We start from the raw sequence: 17,788 nt of genomic DNA on the forward strand, positions 1-17,788 counted from the left end.
CCGGTCCGACCTGGTCCAACCGCTGCGGCCCCGCCGATACCTTGGGCACCATGTGGAGCCCGAAGGCGGACAAGGCCGCGAGCCCCAGCAAAGGTGAGACCTCTGATAAAGCCGCAGCTTCGCGGAAGGGCGTGACTGCTGACAAGGCGGCGGCCGCTCCCGTGGCCATGGCTCCAGCTCCAGCTCCGGCACCAAGCCCGGTCAACACCGGCCCGAGCGCGAGCCCCAGTGCAGCCTCCGGCCGCGGACTCGACAGCACACTGAACCCACAGGCGCCGCTGGACACACAGTTCCCGAGAACAAGGCCAGTGGCCAGTGCAGGTCGCAATGAAATAAGGGACCCGCTGAGGCGTCCTGCTTGTCCGTCCGAGGGGGAAGGGCGGGTGAAGCCATTGGGGAAAAACGGCCCACAGACTGGGCCCAGGCCCGCCTCTGGCCAGCACAACCGGGGACCCGGCTCTCCCCTCCGAGGATCTTGCCTAGAAGCACCAATATAGAACTACATTTCCCAGGATGCACCTCGGGGTTCCCAGCGCCCCTGCCGCCAATGACTGCGCGGGCTGTGGCGAGCCCGCACGGACCGGGCCGGCAGAGATGCGGAGATCCAGGGTGTCAGCCCCTCCCCATGGGAACAGGTGGGGCCGGCTGGCGACAGAGTGCTGACCACGACGCTTTCTCCCTGCAGACGCGCCCCTCCCAAAGGCCCAGTCTAACCAGCTGTTGGGAGTGGGGTCTCATCTGTGCTGGCCCTCCAGGTTCACACGCCAGCCAGGGCAGCGCTGGGAACAAGTGTAACAGCCAAAATCCGGAACCACATTTAGGGCAGGAAGCCTGGCTACCCGGACTATAGGCTGAGGGTTGGACGTTTATTCAAAACAATTAACAGCCTATACAAGACATCTCTAGAGCAGGGGCCGAGAGGAGCCTTGCACCTCTCAGCAGCTCCACCTTCCAGGCCCCTGCATACTGCCTTCACAGCCCATAGAGTGTGCTTGGGCAGGCAACACAGGAAGCATTGTGGGTATAGGCTCAGTCACAGGGTGTTAGATGCTCTTCTACCTGGAATGATTGGAAGTCGGCCCAGCACGCTAGTCTGTCCCTTTTTCCCCCTGGAAGTTCTGCCTCCACTAAAGTTAAGGCCACCAGGATGAAAGCAGGGTCAGGGCTGGGGACCCAGCGGAGCCCTGGGAAGCATCAGGGCTGTAAGTGGGGCCTGGGAGCGAAGTAGAGATTGGGAGGCGTCTGATTAGAATAGAAACTGATGATCTTAGTTCAGCACTCCCAAGATGAGTGCAAGGTGACTGCAGCAACCTTAGAGCTTCCCAGAAGACAGTGCCCCCATCAAAGAGGTGCTCTTAGTATAAGACCAGACCAAAGAGCCCAAGGAACTCCACAGGAGGGAAGGTCTGCCTAGATCTGGGGAGCAGAGGGTAAAGAAACTCCCTGGGCCCCAGAGCCCAGTCTCAGAGCAAGGAGCTGGGGATCTGACCCATCCCTGGTCCTTACTTGTGGGTGTGTAAGCAGGTAGTGAACTTCCACTTGTGTGGGAAGTCACAGCCTGGGGAATTTCCCCTTTAGGGCTGGGATGGGCCCGTGGAGTCAGTTGGAGAAGGTTTAGGGCCAGGTTCCAAGAAGTTCTGTTGAGTGCTCTGGGCCCCTCAGGCCTCTCACAGCAGACCTTTTGTGCAGGGCAAGTGCCCCCTAGGCTGTAGTTCTGACCTTGGGGAAAAGGTGAAACTGAGCTTGGTTAATCCCACTCCCACTAGCATGCACTGGGGCCCCCAAAACCAACTACATGGGGAGGGGCTGGGCCCACAGGGTCCGGAATGGAGGGTGGGGGCCACTGGGTGTGGGGTGGGGAGGGACTGGAGGCACAGCCCCCAGGGTCCATGGGTGTTCCAAAGTCCCCTGAGTTACGGGTTCAGCTGATGTAGACACGGTGGAAGTCATGGGCACCAAAGGCTGCGTTGCACTTGGGGCACTTCCTCTGGCGGGCCTCATAGCGGCCCCGTACGCACTCGAAGCAGAAAACGTGGAAGCACTTGGTGAGGACTGCATCCTTCTTGCGGGTGTTACAGCAGGGGCAGGTCAACCGCGCCTGGGCAGGGCACAGGCATCAGCTCAGGAACAATCCTGACAGGGCCCGGATCCCAAGCTGATAGCAAGAGGTGGTCCAGACTAAGGCCACCACAGAGCAGACTGCACCTAACTCTCACCATAGCCCTAGGAGGTAGGGATAAGCATCCTCCAGATGAGGAAACTGAGGCTCAAAAGCCCAGGTTTCAAAACTAGAAAGTAGCACAGTCTAGCCTCTAATCTGGGTGGTGATGGCCAGTGGTCACATGTCCCCTCTAAAGGTCAATGACCCACAGGCTCCAACCTGAGCTCCTCTGCCCTGGGGCTTCATCTCTTGCCCCTTTGGCCTTCTCTGGCAAAACCCCAATCCTGGCTTAAGCCGACTGTCTACCTTCTCTCCACCTGCATCTGGTAAGTCACAGCTGGGCATGGCAGTGCCACTAGAAATCTGCTGTTCTCAACCCTCAACTGGGCCCATCCCTGGTGCTGCCCAGAAATCCTGCTGTGGGTCCTGGGATTCATTTCTCTCTAAGGAGGTTTTACAAATCTCCTCTCCTATCTTGAAACTTCCCACCTGCCACCAGGTCTCACTTCCAACTCCAGACAGGAAATTCCCACAACTCAGCATTCCCAACATTCATCCTCTGCCCTGCCCGCCACCTCAGCAACTCCCCACAAGCATCACCTCTTCCCTAGCTCTCAGAACCCTACCCATCAGCATTTGACAGGCTGCAGTCTGTTGTTTCTCCAAAAACCCTTCCCTGCTCCCTCATGGCTGCCTCGAGCTGCCTCTGCCCCTTCAAGGCCAAACTGCTTCAACAGGTTGTCTACTTACTGACTCACTCTCCACCCTTTCCTCACTGCAGTGGGTGAGAGTCCAGGTGATCTGACCTCCACCTCCACCTCTGCCCAAGAACTCCCACCAAGGCTGCCAAATCCAAGAGGCATCTCTCAACACCTGCTTCATTTGCCTTCTTGGCAGTTCTGAGCTCACCCCTGCCTCCTTGAAACTCTTCCCCAATCAATTCCCTCTAGATCGCTCTCCTTCCTCCTAAGCTACAGGCTCCTCTTCCTCTGTCCATCATTTAAGTTTCGAGGCTCCTCAGGGGGAGTGATGGCCGATGCCATCCCCCGCCACGGCGGGGGAGGAGTCAGAGCTCCTCAAAGGCCCTACCTGCCCTCACCTCATGACACTGTTCCGTGTCATGCCACAGACCCTCCCTGGGTGACGACAGTTATATGTGGCTTCTACCTTTGCCTCTGCTGACAATCCCCCACAAACTCCTGTCCTCCACACCAGCCCTTTTGCTTTGAGTGCCTTCCCAGACAGCCTCCCAAGAAGTCCCACAGGCACCTCATCCTCAACATCCTTGAGACATCGCTCTCTGCACAGTGACTACAGGATACGCCAAGCAGCTCAACCTGGTTTACAAACCCTTCAGGATCTAACACTGCCCAACCCCCACCAGGCTTGTCACTCACCACAAAACCCATGTTCTGTCCTCCAACTACGACTGTCCAGCTCTGTCCTCCAGCACGCCTCTCTCAACTAAAGGCCTCCACCTCTGCCTTTCCCTTTGCTGGAACCCTTTCATCCCCGTTCATCACGGCCAACGCTGACTCACTCTTCAGTTTTTCTTTGGATGATATTCCTTCCAGGAAGCCTGCTGACCACCAGGGCTGTTAAGGGGCTCCCCTGATTTCCCACAGCCCCTCTGGCCTCTGCCATCACACTGCTCATCACTCAGATGGGAGAATTACTTGGCTGCCTCCTCCAACAGACTGTCAGTTTCAAGAGATCTGAGACCAGGTCTAGTGCCTAGCCCTCTCATACCTAGCCAGGCACTCTGCCTGGCACGTAGTATGTGTACCATACTTGATAGTTATCTGATTCTCCACATCGGGTTCTGCGCAGGTTTTGCCATCCTACCTTATTTCTGGGTTCCCCAGACTACCCACCAGAGCTCTCACCAACCCCCCATCTAAGATTCCTAGGTCACCTAAGATTCCTGGAGCACAACCCAGCCCCAAGGCCCCACCTTGTACTCCTTGATCTCCTCCTGGAGGATTTCATCGGCATCTGCGTAAACCTCCACCTTCCTCTGCTTCTCCAGCTTGCGCCGCAGCCGTGAGATGTCCTCCTGGGGCAGGAGAGGGGCTAGGCTGAGTGCAAGGGTCCTCAATCTGAACCTCCTGCCCCCACCCCGCCCCCACCCCTGCCCACCACACACCTGAGCCCTCTTGAGGTTGAAGCTCTCTTTCTCACGGGCTGCCCGGCTCTCTGCCAGGCAAGGCTGGATCTCTCGCAGCCGTGTCTGCACGTGCTCCAGCTGTACCTTCAGGTCCTCGGCCAGCTGAGCTGCTTCCACAGCCTGAGGTGGGTGGAGCGGGGAGGAGGGGCACCGTTTGCCTGAGCCTGGGGAGTCAGGCATGTGGAGCCATGGCCCACAGATGCTAGTGTCAACCATCCAGTGATACCTGCTCTTGGGGTAAGTCCAGTATCTTCACTGGAACTGGTTCTGTCTCCTGACCTCTGAACCCTCACCTCCTCCTAGTCTACCTCATTCCCAACACCTTCAGTTCCTCACCTGCATAACGCTCTCTCCTGTCTTTCAGGCTTCACCGGGCTCCTCTTTCTGCTCCCCTCAACACACATTTTTTTCCTGCAACCCCGAGGCCTCAGCTCAAATGTCACCTCCTGAGACACACTGTCCTATTTTTCTTTCATCCGCCTCTATTTCCTTCATAAGACATACTGTGAGTTCCCTGGTGGCCTAGTAGTTAGGATTCCAGGCTTTCACTGCCGTGGCCCACAAGTTGTGCAGCGTGCCACCCCCCCCACACACACACAAAACACATGCCATGATCTGTAATGATGTTATTTTGTCTGTGGGATTATCAGCTTGCTATCTGCCCCTCAAAACTGGAAGTTCCCACTTCCAGCAGGGCGGTCTTGTTCCCGTGATCTCCCCAGCACTCAGTGCAGGTCCTGGGATATAACAAGGGTATGACTAATACTGCTTAAATGAATGAGCCAAATGGAGAAGAAAAAAAGTCCAGGAGGGGAAAAAAGATGAAAGTCAATGTTAATCTTAAGCCTTTACCATAAGCTAGAGGAGTGATATCACCAAGAGGGCGCCACAGATCATTCCTAACTCTGTTACCCTCAGAAGAACAACTACCACAAGCTAAACATTTCTTAGGTTTAATACAACTACATGACAGAGACCACCATGCACATTTCACAGCTAACCAATGCAGTGTCAGGACGTGGGCTGAGGAGCCAAGGAGACCCCGGGCCCAAATTACAGTTCCACTTTTTCTTGAGCAAGTCAGCTACCTCCCTGAGCCTCAATCTTCTTACTTATGAAAGGTAATAACAAAAACTGTTGTAGGATTATTTTCAGACTGAAATGTGACCAAGCATGCAAAGTCCTCCAGCACACAGTTTGGAACACAGTAAGTGTCTGAGACATGAGCTGGGCTGTGAGATGAAGCAGAGCCAGACTTCGGCCCAGGTCATCTGCTTCAAGTTCTCTAGGCAGAGTCACAAAGTGAGGCTGTGAGCCAGCATCCCAGGTTGCTGTCCCCTCGCATAGGTCTGGCCTCACCTTCCTCTTGTTGAGCTCCAGGGCCTGGCTGCGCAGTGTCAGCTCCTTCTCCACACCCCCGAGGCTGCCCTGCAAGGCCCGCTCTTTTTCCTCCAGCTTCTGCACGGTCAGCAGCTGGGCATCCACCTGAGGACAGGGGTGGGGACTCAGTGCTGGGGAGCCCCTGCCTCTCCAGCTCCACTCTAACAAGCCCAGGGCAGCCATACCTGAGACTTGAGGCCAAGAACCTGCTCGCCCAGCTCATCCTTCTCCTCCCGCAGTAGCTTATGAATCTGGTTGGCCTTGATCCGCTCTGACATCAGCTTAAAGTTGGCATCGTCCTTTTCCCGCAACTGCTGTAGCAGCCGCCCATTCTGCTCCTGCATGTCCTCAAAAGCCTGGCCTGTCACATCCATCTCTGAGAGCAGAGCCTCCTCCTCCTGCAGCAAGTGGGCAAGGACAAGATGGAATGTAGTAGATGGACAAGACGACAGTGGGGAAACCACAGGAAAACATGGCTGAGCAAAGAACCACAGAATGGACCCAGGCCATGTGCTAGAACAGGAGGTTTAGCGAATTCCAATATTCAGAAGCAAGGGGACCAGAACGGGGTCGCACCTGCTTGGTGGCACCCAACTTGCGTTGCAGGTGTTCTATCTGCTCCTCTGCCTGACGAATGCGCCGCAGGGCATCCTCATCCGCGATCTTCTTGCTCTCCCTCCGATCCCTCTCCTCTAATTCCCGGATACGGCTCCGTAGCTCATCGACCTATAACCACCAGAAGGAGGGAGCTCTCTTGTCACTGCTTCCTGCTGACCTAGGGCTCTGCTCTGGTTACAACCCCCTGGGGCAGCCTCTCTGCACACCTCATAGGCCCTACCTGCCCTCACCTCAGCCTTGGCCTTGCGTTCCGCTGCCATGAGCTGCACCTTATCCCGCTGCTCCTTGGGTGCAGACTTATACATGTCCAGCAGCAGTTTCATCTCCTTCTGACTTTCCTGGGCCTTCCTGGGGGAGGCATAGGAGGAAGGCTTGGTGAGTACGGTTGGAGGCCACTTGGCAGGGGCGGGAAGGAGAAAGGAACAGGGCCTCACTTGAGCTCTGCTCGGAGACCTTTGAGGAGCTCTGACTCCTTCCTCTTGGCCTCCTCCACCTTGACCTTCTCCCGATCAGTCCTTAAGAGAGCTGAGGCTACAGATGGGGGTCCCAGCCCAGGCCCTTCCCGCTCCCGAAGCTCCCGCTTGGGTTTAGCCTCAGGTTCTCGGGCCCGGGAGGAGGGGCCCTGGGCCCCGGGGGTCAGGGCCTGGGCCTCTTCCTCAGAAGGGACCAGGTCTTCCTTCTTCACCAAGGAGGTAGTAATGGCAGCGCCAGGCATTGAAGCCATCTCCTTTCTGGCATCAGGGGCACCAACAGGGCCTGGCCCACCCTCTTCTTTCCCTGGGGCTGGGGCACTCAGGCCAGAGTCCTCCGGGTGGCCCAGGGTGGGGATGGAGTGGGTAGAGCCACTGGCCTGGGCCCGGAGCTGCAAAGCACAGAGAGAACAGGGCTGAGGTGAGACGTGCTCACTGGGGTCTAGCCGCAGCTTTCCCCAGGCAGCCCTTCCTCACCTTGGCAATCTCAGCCTGCACTTCCCGCAGCTTCCGCTTGTATCGCTGAGCGTCCCCCTTTAGCTGGTGGTTGTGGTTTTGGAGGCTGCTGATCAGGTGGCGCATCTCCCGGTTGATGGGCCCTGGAAGAGTACAGGAAACCAAGGCTGGGTTGAAGGCTGGATTGGTCCCTGGGTTAGGGGCCCAACCCCTCAGTGGGGGAAGGGGCAGGGCCAGAGCCATCACTCTCATTACAAAGGAGATAACAACTGAAGCCTTATGTAGAGAGTGTGATCTCATCAAACAAATGAAGAGAATTCACCTAAACATAACTTGACACTGCCTATGTGTGTTATTTCTGCTAATGCAGACTTCTAAAATATTTCCAAATTTCCTTTCAAAGGAACACATGACTAACTGTAAATTCATAAAAGTAAGTTAGTCCACTTCTTTTAGCTTTTTAAACAAATATCATCTTCTTAGTTACATTTCCCCGGCATTTCTCATAATACTTCCTATCTTCCCTCCCTGCTTTATTTTTCTTGATATATTTGTCACAACCTAATATACACGTTCAATTTTTTCTTCCTTTGTTGTCTGTCTTCCCTCACTGTAACACTGCTCCACAACAGGGATCTGTCGTGTTTTGTTCACTGGTATCATCCCAAAGCCTAGAACTGAGCCTGGGTCATAGAAAGTGTTCAATAAATCTGTGAAAAATGAATTAGTATCTCAGAGAGGCACCATAAGGCCAGAGAAGTATGGATGAGGGTGACAGCTCCCGTTCTGCCTGAGTCTGCTCCATGAGCCACCTCATCTGGCTGTAAGCCTCACTGCGCCTTTGAGTCAGGTGGTGTGGTCCCCATTTTCCACAGAGAGATGAGGCTCTGGGAGAAGAAAGGACTTAACCTCTTACATCTGGATAAGCATCTGGCCACACCAGGGCCCAGCAATCCCAGATAAGGCCCCACCTCAACCCAGTCCTCACCACATACCCGCCTGCTCGTTGGCCGCCAGGTTCTGTTCAAACTCGATGCGCAGCATCTCGTACTCCTTGCGTACCTGGGCCAGCGTATCCTCCAGCTGGATAACCTCTGTGCGCAGCTTCTTCTGCAGCCCCAGCTCATCACTCTGTGGGTTGAGGCATTAAGGACCCACCCAACCCCTTAGTTCCTGGCAAGCCCCCCCTACCTCAGGCCTCAGCAGCTCAGGAGGAATTTACTCCCAAGGGACCTCTGGCAGGCACACAGGGCCTCTGACACCCTTGACCCAGGAACAATCTGACCCTAAGGGTCTGGCCTTTACCCCTGTCCCCTGCCCCTGTTACAAGGGCATACCTCCATGTGCTCAATGTGCCTCAGGTGGGAATTCTTGGTGGCCAGCAGCAGCCCACGGGCCTCGTCCAGCTGGGTCTTCACTTGCAGAGACTCATTGTAGAGCAGTGAGAACTGCGCCTGCAGCATTCGGTACTCCCCTGTCTCCCGTACCACCTCCTCAGGAAGACTCCGCAGGGCTACCTAGGGGTAGGGATGTCCAAAGGCAATCAGCAAGAGGTTTCAGAGCTCAGCTCCTACCGTGCAGGCTCAGGCCCTCCCAGCCCCAAACACAGCTCACCTTGAGGCGCTCATTGGTCCGCACAGCCCCCTGAAGTTCTGCCTGCAGCTTCTCCAGCTCTGCCATGCGGCTATTGGCCAATTCCTGGTTTTCCTCCAACTCCGCATTCAGCATCTCAAACTGAGGAGTGGGAAGGGCAGTGGGAGGCAGGGCCAGGCCAGGACGCATGCTTCCCTCATAGCCCCACCATATGCCCTACCCAAGCTCCCATCTGCAGAGCAGTGATGTACTCTGAAGGCCCAGTGACAAGCCAGACCCAGGCACTTTCCTAAGGGCTCCCAGGCAAGTAGGAGAAAACTCAGTACTGCCTGGTCAGTGCTGGGAAGCAAGGCTTGTAACTGACAGGCGGTCAGGGAAGCCTTCCTGGAAGACCTGAAGAGCAAGCTGAGCAAGGGGAGACAGGGCGCAGTGACCCTGTAGCACCAAAAAAGTGTGCAACGACCAAGAATTGAGAGAGCAAAAGCAGGACAAGGAATGAGACAGCGGCAGCAAGGCCCTTTCTCAGCTACACAACTGAGAATGCCAACTGACTCCAACATACCCCAACATCTCTTTTCTAAGTGGTACTTTTTTTTTTTTTTTTTTTTTGCAGTACGCGGGCCTCTCACTGTTGTGGTCTCTCCCGCTGTGGAGCACAGGCTCCGGACGTGCAGGCTCAGCGGCCGTGGCTCACGGGCCCAGCTGCTCCGCGGCATGTGGGATCCTCCCGGACCGGGGCACGAACCCATGTCCCCTGCATCGGCAGGCGGACTCTCAACCACTGCGCCACCAGGGAAGCCCCTAAGTGGTACTTTTAACCAGCTGATGTACATACGACCTTACCTAATTCTTGTCAGTTACCCAAACTAGAACTTAAGCTCCATGAAAGGTTTAATTTCTGTCTGTTTCGTTCTCCAAAATGCCTGCTTCCTACACAGTACCTAGCACTTAGTGTTCAGCAATTATTTACTGAATACACATATGAAAGAATGAAATAAAGAGCACTGTGAGTAACGGGGAAAGACCTCCGAGACCACAGCTGGACGTCTGTCCTTAATCCTAAGGGGATGTTCAAGGGTAGGGTAGAGAAAAGGTGGTGGGAGGGACGAGGAAGAATGCTGCTGCTCACCTTCTGCATGCTGAGTGTGATCTGGCCCCCCTGAAAGCCTGAGGAGCTCCCAGATACATAGTAGCCAGAGTTGAGCTGTGGAGAGAAGACAGAGGAGACAGGGTGTGGAGGAGAGAAGCGAGGGCCCCAAGTACCCTGCTCTGGCTCCATCTGACCCAATGTCTGACCCCACCTGCTCCAAGGCCTCCGCTAGGTGCTTATTGAGCTTTTGCTCACGCTTCCGCAACTTCTCAATGTCCCACTGCAGGTCTTCTACTGTCGTCTCCATCTCCAGCACTTTGGTCTCTGCAGATGTCACTTTATCCTGGAGCTCAGAGTACTGGGGACAAGGAAGGGGACAGGTACTTAGATAAGAGACCCGGCTCCCTGAGATCCTTGGGTGCCCATCTAATCCAAACCCTGCCCTGGTTCTAATCCCACCCTAAAAGCCCAACTCCCACCTCCAATGAGATGCGGTGGTGCTTCTCCTGTAGCTGGGTGGCCAAGTCCTGCAGTCGCCGGTTCTCACGGCCCAGCTCCCGGGTGCGTGCCCGAGCCGCCTCACTGGGGGGCTCACTGTCCCCTGTGAAGGGAGGGCTCGGGTAAGAGCCAAGTCCAAGGCAATGGGTCAAAGTACTAACTCATCCTGGAGTCTGCTAGGTCATTGCCCAGTGTGATCCACCAGCTGTCTTGCCATTTTCTCATGACAAAGCCAGGAGTCTTTGTCCCCACTGCACAAAGGAGGAAACCAGCTCAGAGAGGAGAGCCATCTGCTCAGAACGCCCAGGCTGGACTGACAGAACTAAGGCTGAGAGAAGTCAGTCTGCCTGCAAAGCCTGGGCACTTGCTGCTATGCCTCGTGGGTCAGCAACTGCCACCAAGATTTGTGCACAATGCTCCCAAGAGGTCTCCAGCCACAAGGGGGAGGCTCCCCCGGCATCAACAACTCCTCCCACCCGTCTCTCTAGAGCTCAACTCCAGGAATCAAAGCGAGAGCCACCATCAACAGCCTAAGCCTGCACCTGAAAACATGGCTGATTTATTCCTTGGGGAACTGTGGCTGCCTCTGGGCCAGGAGCACTGAGGGGATACCATAAAGATGCAAATGGAGTTGGACACCTCTGGGGTGGGGGCACAAAGAACTAACCTCGGCTGTATACTCGCTGACAGAGTTCCTCCACCTGGCGCTGTAGGCGGTCTGAGGCCTCCACGACACGGGACACAGCTGCCTTGGAGAATTCCATGCGGCCCTGCAGCTGCAGCTCCACCTCCTCACTACTGCTTGCACCCAGGGCCACCACAAAAGCCAAGGCTGGCTCACTGAGAGGTGGCCGCAGCTGCACTGGCAGGGGCTCTGGGAGGGACGGACAGACCCTCATGAGGATAATGGTAACAGTTACCACCACTCTTTACCAAGTTCCAGATCGCCTCCTTCAACTCTCTATGGCTCACTGAGTCAACATAACCAACACCTGTAGTACTGTTCTTATCCCCATCTTAAAAGTGAAATAACTGCAGTTCAGTGAGGTAATTTCCTCAAAGCCAGAGAGCTACCAAATCACTTCCTCAGGGAAGGCCTTCTCTGCCTTCCTAAGCTAAACTAGTGTGCATACACACTAATTCCCATTCAGGGACTCCTATACTTTTTTTTATGGTTTATAACCACTTCCTCCCTAATGGCTGGGGCAGTAAGTATTTCTTTTTTATTTTCTTTGTCTCCTCCAAAGCTACAACAATGTCAACTACACAGTCAGCATTTAATACTTTTTTGAACTAAGAATGTCAAAACATGAATTGTACTCTTAACCATGTCACTCAGATTCCAAAACCTGTGTTCTTACCCACTGCCTTTTGCTGCCCAGATATGAAATCAATTTGTGTGTGTGTGTGTGTGTGCGCGCGCACGCGCAAGCAGGGAATTCAGCAGCCTAATGTCAAAGTTCCCTCCTCTCCAGGACCTTCCCCAGAACTTAATTAAGCTTCCCAGATCCCAGGGCTCTGGCCCTACCCCTCAGCTCCGATGTCCCTGGCTCTGTGAGAGGGGTCTCATCACGTGTTGGCCCCTCCTGGGTCCCAGGCGCCTCTGTCCCTGAAGACAGCTCCCCCTGGCTCTCATGGTGTCGGAGAAGGGCTTCCACAGTTTCATCCAGCTGAAGGGAGAAAGCACCAAAAATGTTATGAATCCCTCAGGTGCTTCCCAGCATGATACTCCTTTCCTAGCAGAGGAGTCTGAGGATTGGCAGCTGGATCAAGGCCAGGTCTTGGAAAGTAGAAGGGCATCCACCTGGGCCCAGTAGCGATTGACAATGAGGAGTGTGGCGTCATCTGTGGCCTGCCGCTTCTCCAACTTCTCAATTCGTTCTCGGAGTTCATCTTCACAAGCCTGTCTCTGTTCCAACCGCTCTGCCAGTTTCTTATTCTTGAACTGCAAAACCTTCAAGTCCATCTCCTCCTACCAAGGAAACAAAGGGGCCGAGAAGAGGGTCAAGCAGGGACCAAGAACCCAATCATAGAAAGAGACAAAGAAAAGCAAAATGGAATGGATGGGAGAGGGGAGTAACCCCAGACTAACTGCTAACAGGATTTAAAGAGGCTCAGACACCCACAGAGAAAGCGTCTCGGTTGTGAGGAGGGTCACGTTCTGCTTCTGCCTCTTCCTAACTCTGAAGTCTTTGACAAGTCACACGCCCTCTGGAAACCTGTTTTCCTATCTGTAAAGGGAAGGCAGACGTCGTGTCCTCGGTTTCTTTCAACAGGGTGTTCTGAAAAGTGGATCTTGCTAAACCTGGGGAACTGGGAGTAAGGTTCTGGACGACGTGGACGGAGAACAGAGATGGGAGTTCTGGTAAGTTGTGAGGCCTGAAACAGGAGCCCACGAACCGTGGAAGAGATGCCCCCAAGACGAATGGGCTCTATAAGCGTGGTTGTGGTCTTCTCCTCGCGACTCAGCTTCTTCTCTGGGGGCCCCGAGCCCCCATCGCCGGCGGCGCGTTTGTTGCCGGGCCCAGACATGGCCGCGGCGGGGAGGAGCGGCGCAGGCTCTCCCGAGGCACGTCAGGCAGGCGAAGGCGACGCTTCCGTCACCTGCAGAACACAGAGAGCAGAGATGTGGAAGTGGCCGGAGCTCCTGCGGCCCCGAGCCTCCTCCGCACCCACCTGCTGGACCCTGCCCCGCCGGCCCCGGGCCCCTCACCGGCAGCAGAATCACCCCACCGCCGCCATCTTGGACTCCCCTGGACGTCACTGGCCTCCCCAGCACAGAGCGCAGGCGCCACAGGCAGTACCGGATGTGGAGAAATCTTCTCCACTTCCTGTTTCTATTGGTCGCGCTTTGTGCCGCCTTTCGGGTCCCGTTTGGTTTCTTCCTGAACACCGCCTCTTCCTCTCAGTGATTGGCCAGTAGACAGTTCCTATGGTAACCGACAACACACTTCCACTCTCCAGTCCTAATGACATCGCCTGCCTCAGAATAGCAACTTTGAAGCGAGGGCACGGGGGCGGGCCTTGCGGCTTACTACGCACGCGCATTCTCTTCTCACTGATTGGCGAGCGCCGTACACTTTCTCTCTTGCTCCAAGAACCCCCTTAGCAACGGTCACCGTTGAGACGGAGGAAGACGCGCCCAGCGGATTGGCTGCACCGGGCCTCTCTGCAGCGTAGATTGGCTGAAGCGTCGATAGAGGGCCAGGCCTTGGCAGCCTCTGCCGGAGAACCGGCTGTCCCAGAACCGAGGCAGGACAGAACCTGTGGTGCCCCGCGGCACAGAGGAGCGACAAGATGATCCGCCGGAAGTCCAGCCAATTCCAGGGACTGAAAATGCAATCGGAGCTTGAACAGCACTACGAACTGCGGAGAGAACCCAAGAAAGACCTCAGGTCATTGGATGAATCGGCCACGCGGATGGGAACAGGTGTGCATACCGAGTCGGGAACCGTGGCTTCGGTGAATGCGGATGAGGATCCTGCAGCCGACTTGTTCCCGGTGAGGACTGGACAGAGTCGTCCGCTCATGAATGTTTATAAAAGGGCTCCCCAGCAGGGCGCCACCCGTCGTTATGCTTTCTAACGTTCAAGACGTTTCCCGGGCTGCCTTGGTGAAGAGACGGGGGTGTGTGACCCCCCCCCCTTGTTAATATGCTCATGAATAGTACTTAGGGGTCGCTGAAGCCCAGCCCGCCAGCATTGCTCGTAGCTAGTCTTTAAGATGAGAAGGCAAGTTAGCGCGTTCTTAGGCCCGCTAGAGATTCGCAACGGCTCAAGAACTAGGGGCCATGAACAACACAGCTCTGCCTTTCCCAATGCGCTTTCTCTCTGCAGCCGCCACTGCCCCAGCCCCGGATCTGCATATGGTGAGTGTGAAGAGCTTTGGGGGAAAGTTACCCTTCACACTTGTATTACTCCTTTAGGGCTTCCCCACAATCCTGTCAAACAGCGACGGTATCCTCATTTTACAGATGAGGAGACTGAGGCCCAGAGATGCAATTACCCGAGATGACTAAGTCAGGTCTCCTGCTGCCCCAGTCCAAAGAGAGTGTGAGAAGAGGGGAGCCAAAGACTGAGAATGTAAATGTAGTGTCAGTGCCTCTACGGGGCATTGTACAAATGGGGACACTGAGGTTCACAGAGGGAGACTTGCCCAGTTATACGGTAGGGAGTGGCAGAGACCAGAACTCAAGTTTCCTAACCCTACGCTTTAGAAATGAAGAGGATCATAAGAGTTCATTTTGGCCATACCCTCTATTTACAGATGGAGAAAGTGAGGCCCAGAGAGGGAAGTGACCTGCCTAAGGTTACACAGCAATTCAGTGGAAGGGCCAAACCTCTAACTCAGGTCTCTTGGTTCCCAGTCCAGTGCTCTAGCCATCATAGCCCTGTTATGAGGGTAATGCATAATGGCCACCAACACCTTTTCCCCTCTTTTCCTATGACAGGAAGTACCTGGACATCCATTCCATGCACAGGCTGGAGAAGACAGCCAATGTTGAGGAGATGAGGGAGTATGCAAGGGGAGCAGGGAGGGGAATAAGAGCTAGCTCTTGGGGAAGGCTGGGAGGTGGATGGGCTGGGAAGGCATGAGGAATGCCTGGCTCCAAAGCCTGTTGTACACTAGTGTGGGGCGGTGAAGAGAGGCTCCGGTTGTCACTCATTCCTTCCTCTCTCCCTCCCAAGGGTGCTGGCCGAGCTGTTGGGACTAGGCTCTCCTGCGCAGAGCCTGCGGGACGCCATCACCCTGGACCTCTTCTCCCATGCACTCATCTTCTGCCGCCAACAAGGCTTCTCCCTGGAGCAGACATCAACGGCTTGTGCCCTGCTCCAAGATCTTCACAAGGCCTGTATTGGTAAGAGAAGGCCCCCGAAGGCTGTGAGTCCAGGGGAGAGGAGAAGGCTGGCATAAGTGACCAGGGGAAGTAAAAGCAGGATTAGCACCTGAAATCTTTGTTCTGTCATCACTAGCAGCAGTATCACACCCGTTATTTCACCTTTGAAATCCTCTATTTCCTTATCTATAAGGCTACAGCACTAACGTTATGAAACTGTTCTGAGAAATATTATGTATAATAGATGTAGATATATGCACAGTGCTCAATAAAACAGCTCTTGCTTTACTCCTGGAACTAATTTTCTACAGAATGTTTAACGAGAGCTAAACTATGTATTTCTTGGTTTATTGTCTGTCACTTCCACTAGAAAATACGCTTCTTAAGGGCAGGAACTTGTCTGGTTCAGTGCCCAGAACAGTGCATAGTGGGTACTCAATATTTGTTGCCTATATCTTTCTACTTCTAAAGCTCATGCTCAATAAGTAGCTGTTGAGTGACTAAAATGAATGATTATCAGGGAGAGTACTCACTGTCACATCTTGCCTTCCCTCCCAGCAACCCCCTTGGGCAACGTGGAGGAATGTTACCGCTACTTCACCAGTGTCCTTTTTTGCCACGGAATCAGGGTCAGTTTCACTCTCCCCCCAGATAAGGTCTAGCCCAGCCTCCCACCCTCTCTTACACACATGACCCTCATCTTCCTCTGAAGGCCACAGTGGGCTCTTCCTGCTCCTGGATTGCCGGGCACTTGGAGAAAAGGTGAGGGCTTCAGGAGGTGGTCAGTCCTCTAACTCCCAATCATCCCCACAGCGGCCCCCCTTCAGTATCAACCTCTTTAAGGAGGAACAGCTGCTGGCCCTGGCAGATTATGTGGTCAACACCTACTTCCGCCACTTCAAGCTCTACAAATATGTCTTCACACCCCAGGTACTGGGCCATGGGCTACAAGAGGCCACCCCTCATCTCCCCGCTTTCCCTCAGTGCAGACGTCTTCCTCCCTCTTTCCAGGTGCGGCTGGATCTATCTTTGACTTACATGGGGCTACAGGCACCCAAGCTCTGGCCAAAGGATGAGACGGGTAAGGGAGAATGCCGGGGCGAGGGCTGGACTGGGCTGGGGCTGAAGCCTCCTCCTGCCTTCTCGCTTGCAGAGAAAGAAGAGGGCGAAGAGGTGGAGGAGCAGGCACTCACCCCAGATGAGGAGGAACCGGAAACAGTGGTCCAGCCAGAGCCAGAGCCAAGTGAGGACCTGGAGGGGTTAGGGTTCCCTGTGACTTTGGGCAGGTGTGAAATGAAGGGTTTAGACCATATCAGGACTTCAGAATTTTTGTTTTAGTCATGGTGTCCTTTCTCCAAATGATTCCTTATGCAGAAGTCCAAGATGGCAAACAGATAAAAGCACAGCTGCTGAGGGTGAGGCAGGAGTCCCAGAAAAGGATTATAAAACCAATGACAATAGGGCTTCCCTGGCGGTGCAGTGGTTAAGAATCCACCTGCCAATGCAAGGGACAAGGGTTCAAGCCCTGGTCCGGGAAGATCCCACATGTCGTGGAGCAACTAAGCCTGTGAGCCACAACTACTGAAGCCCGCATGCCTAGAGCCTGTGCTCCACAACAAGAGAAGCCACCACAATGAGAAATCCGCGTGCCACAAGGAAGAGTACCCCCGCTCGCCACAACTAAAGAAAGCCCATGCACGGCAATGGAGACCCAACACAGCCAAAAGTAAATAAATAAATATTAGGAAAAAAAAACCCAACCCAATGACAATAATAGCCAGCACACATTTGACAACACTATGTGCCAGGCAGGCCCCATTTTAAGCATATATATATATAGACCTTTTTTTTTTTTTTTTGTCTGTGCCGTGTGGCTTGCAGTATCTTAGCTCCCTGACCAGGAATCGAACCCATGCCCCCTGCAGTGGAATTGTGGAGTTGTAACCACTGGACTGCCAGGGAATTCCCACATTTTACATCTATTAACCCATTTAATCCTCTCTCAATCCTAGTTGCTAGGTGCTATCACTATCTGCATTTTACACAGAGGAAACTGAGGCATGGAAAGGTTAAGTCACCTGCCTAAGGTCACAAGGCTACTAAGTAGCAATCCAGAAAATGCAGCAGCACAGCCACTCTACCCATATTTCTCTCACAGAAAGGCTGGCTGACATTTTCTGAATTGAAGCAACACCGCCACTAGTGTAGCTCCCAGGGGCACCCTGGAAGGTTGTGTTTGCATGGCTAGGGGCAATCCCTCAGCCCCAGACGGCATCTCTTCTGACATGTCCCTTCTTCCCTGCCCCTGCAGGCCAGGTCTCCATCCTCCGGGCCTACATCAAGACCCAGATGAACAAGGAACTGGAGCAGCTCCAACAACTGGTGGAGGAACGGCTCAAGGCCAGTGAGGAAAGGCTCAGCAGCAAGCTGACCGCACTCGAGCGGCCCCTCCAGCTACCTCCAGGCAAAGGCAAGAACAAGACCTAGTGACCCCCACCCTCTTCCCCAATAAAGACCT

The 17,788-nt window shown here is 54.5% G+C and overlaps 2 protein-coding genes across 3 annotated transcripts; one reads left to right on the plus strand and one right to left on the minus strand.

The window, feature by feature from the left end:
• Positions 1-861: 861 nt before the first annotated feature.
• RNF40 (ring finger protein 40) lies at positions 862-13,190 on the minus strand. The gene is made up of 20 exons (XM_082669635.1): positions 13,147-13,190; positions 12,834-13,037; positions 12,238-12,405; positions 11,962-12,103; positions 11,101-11,307; positions 10,415-10,536; positions 10,147-10,293; positions 9,975-10,049; positions 8,867-8,986; positions 8,590-8,769; positions 8,248-8,383; positions 7,274-7,395; positions 6,761-7,188; positions 6,557-6,674; positions 6,285-6,434; positions 5,894-6,106; positions 5,688-5,813; positions 4,308-4,448; positions 4,116-4,217; positions 862-2,098 (listed from the first exon to the last, which is right to left on the minus strand). The coding sequence occupies exons 2-20, from the start codon at positions 12,963-12,965 to the stop codon at positions 1,922-1,924; spliced, it is 3,006 nt and encodes a 1,001-aa protein (XP_082525761.1). The 5' UTR covers positions 12,966-13,037; positions 13,147-13,190; the 3' UTR covers positions 862-1,921.
• A 540-nt stretch (positions 13,191-13,730) lies between these two features.
• On the plus strand, positions 13,731-17,776 carry CFAP119 (cilia and flagella associated protein 119; the record flags this gene model as incomplete). Of its 2 annotated transcripts, XM_082669649.1 has the most annotated exons (9): positions 13,731-13,934; positions 14,270-14,301; positions 14,884-14,949; positions 15,122-15,291; positions 15,829-15,899; positions 16,084-16,200; positions 16,282-16,351; positions 16,424-16,513; positions 17,582-17,776. In XM_082669649.1, the coding sequence occupies 9 exons, from the start codon at positions 13,731-13,733 to the stop codon at positions 17,755-17,757; spliced, it is 996 nt and encodes a 331-aa protein (XP_082525775.1). In that variant the 3' UTR covers positions 17,758-17,776. The 2 variants fall into 2 exon arrangements, with proteins under 2 accessions (XP_082525775.1, XP_082525774.1); XM_082669648.1 differs by having other exon boundaries at positions 16,084-16,513.
• Positions 17,777-17,788: the final 12 nt, after the last annotated feature.

This window comes from Grampus griseus, assembly GCF_964374135.1.
Source record: "Grampus griseus genome assembly, chromosome: 14".
Classification (NCBI taxonomy): Eukaryota; Metazoa; Chordata; class Mammalia; order Artiodactyla; family Delphinidae; genus Grampus; species Grampus griseus.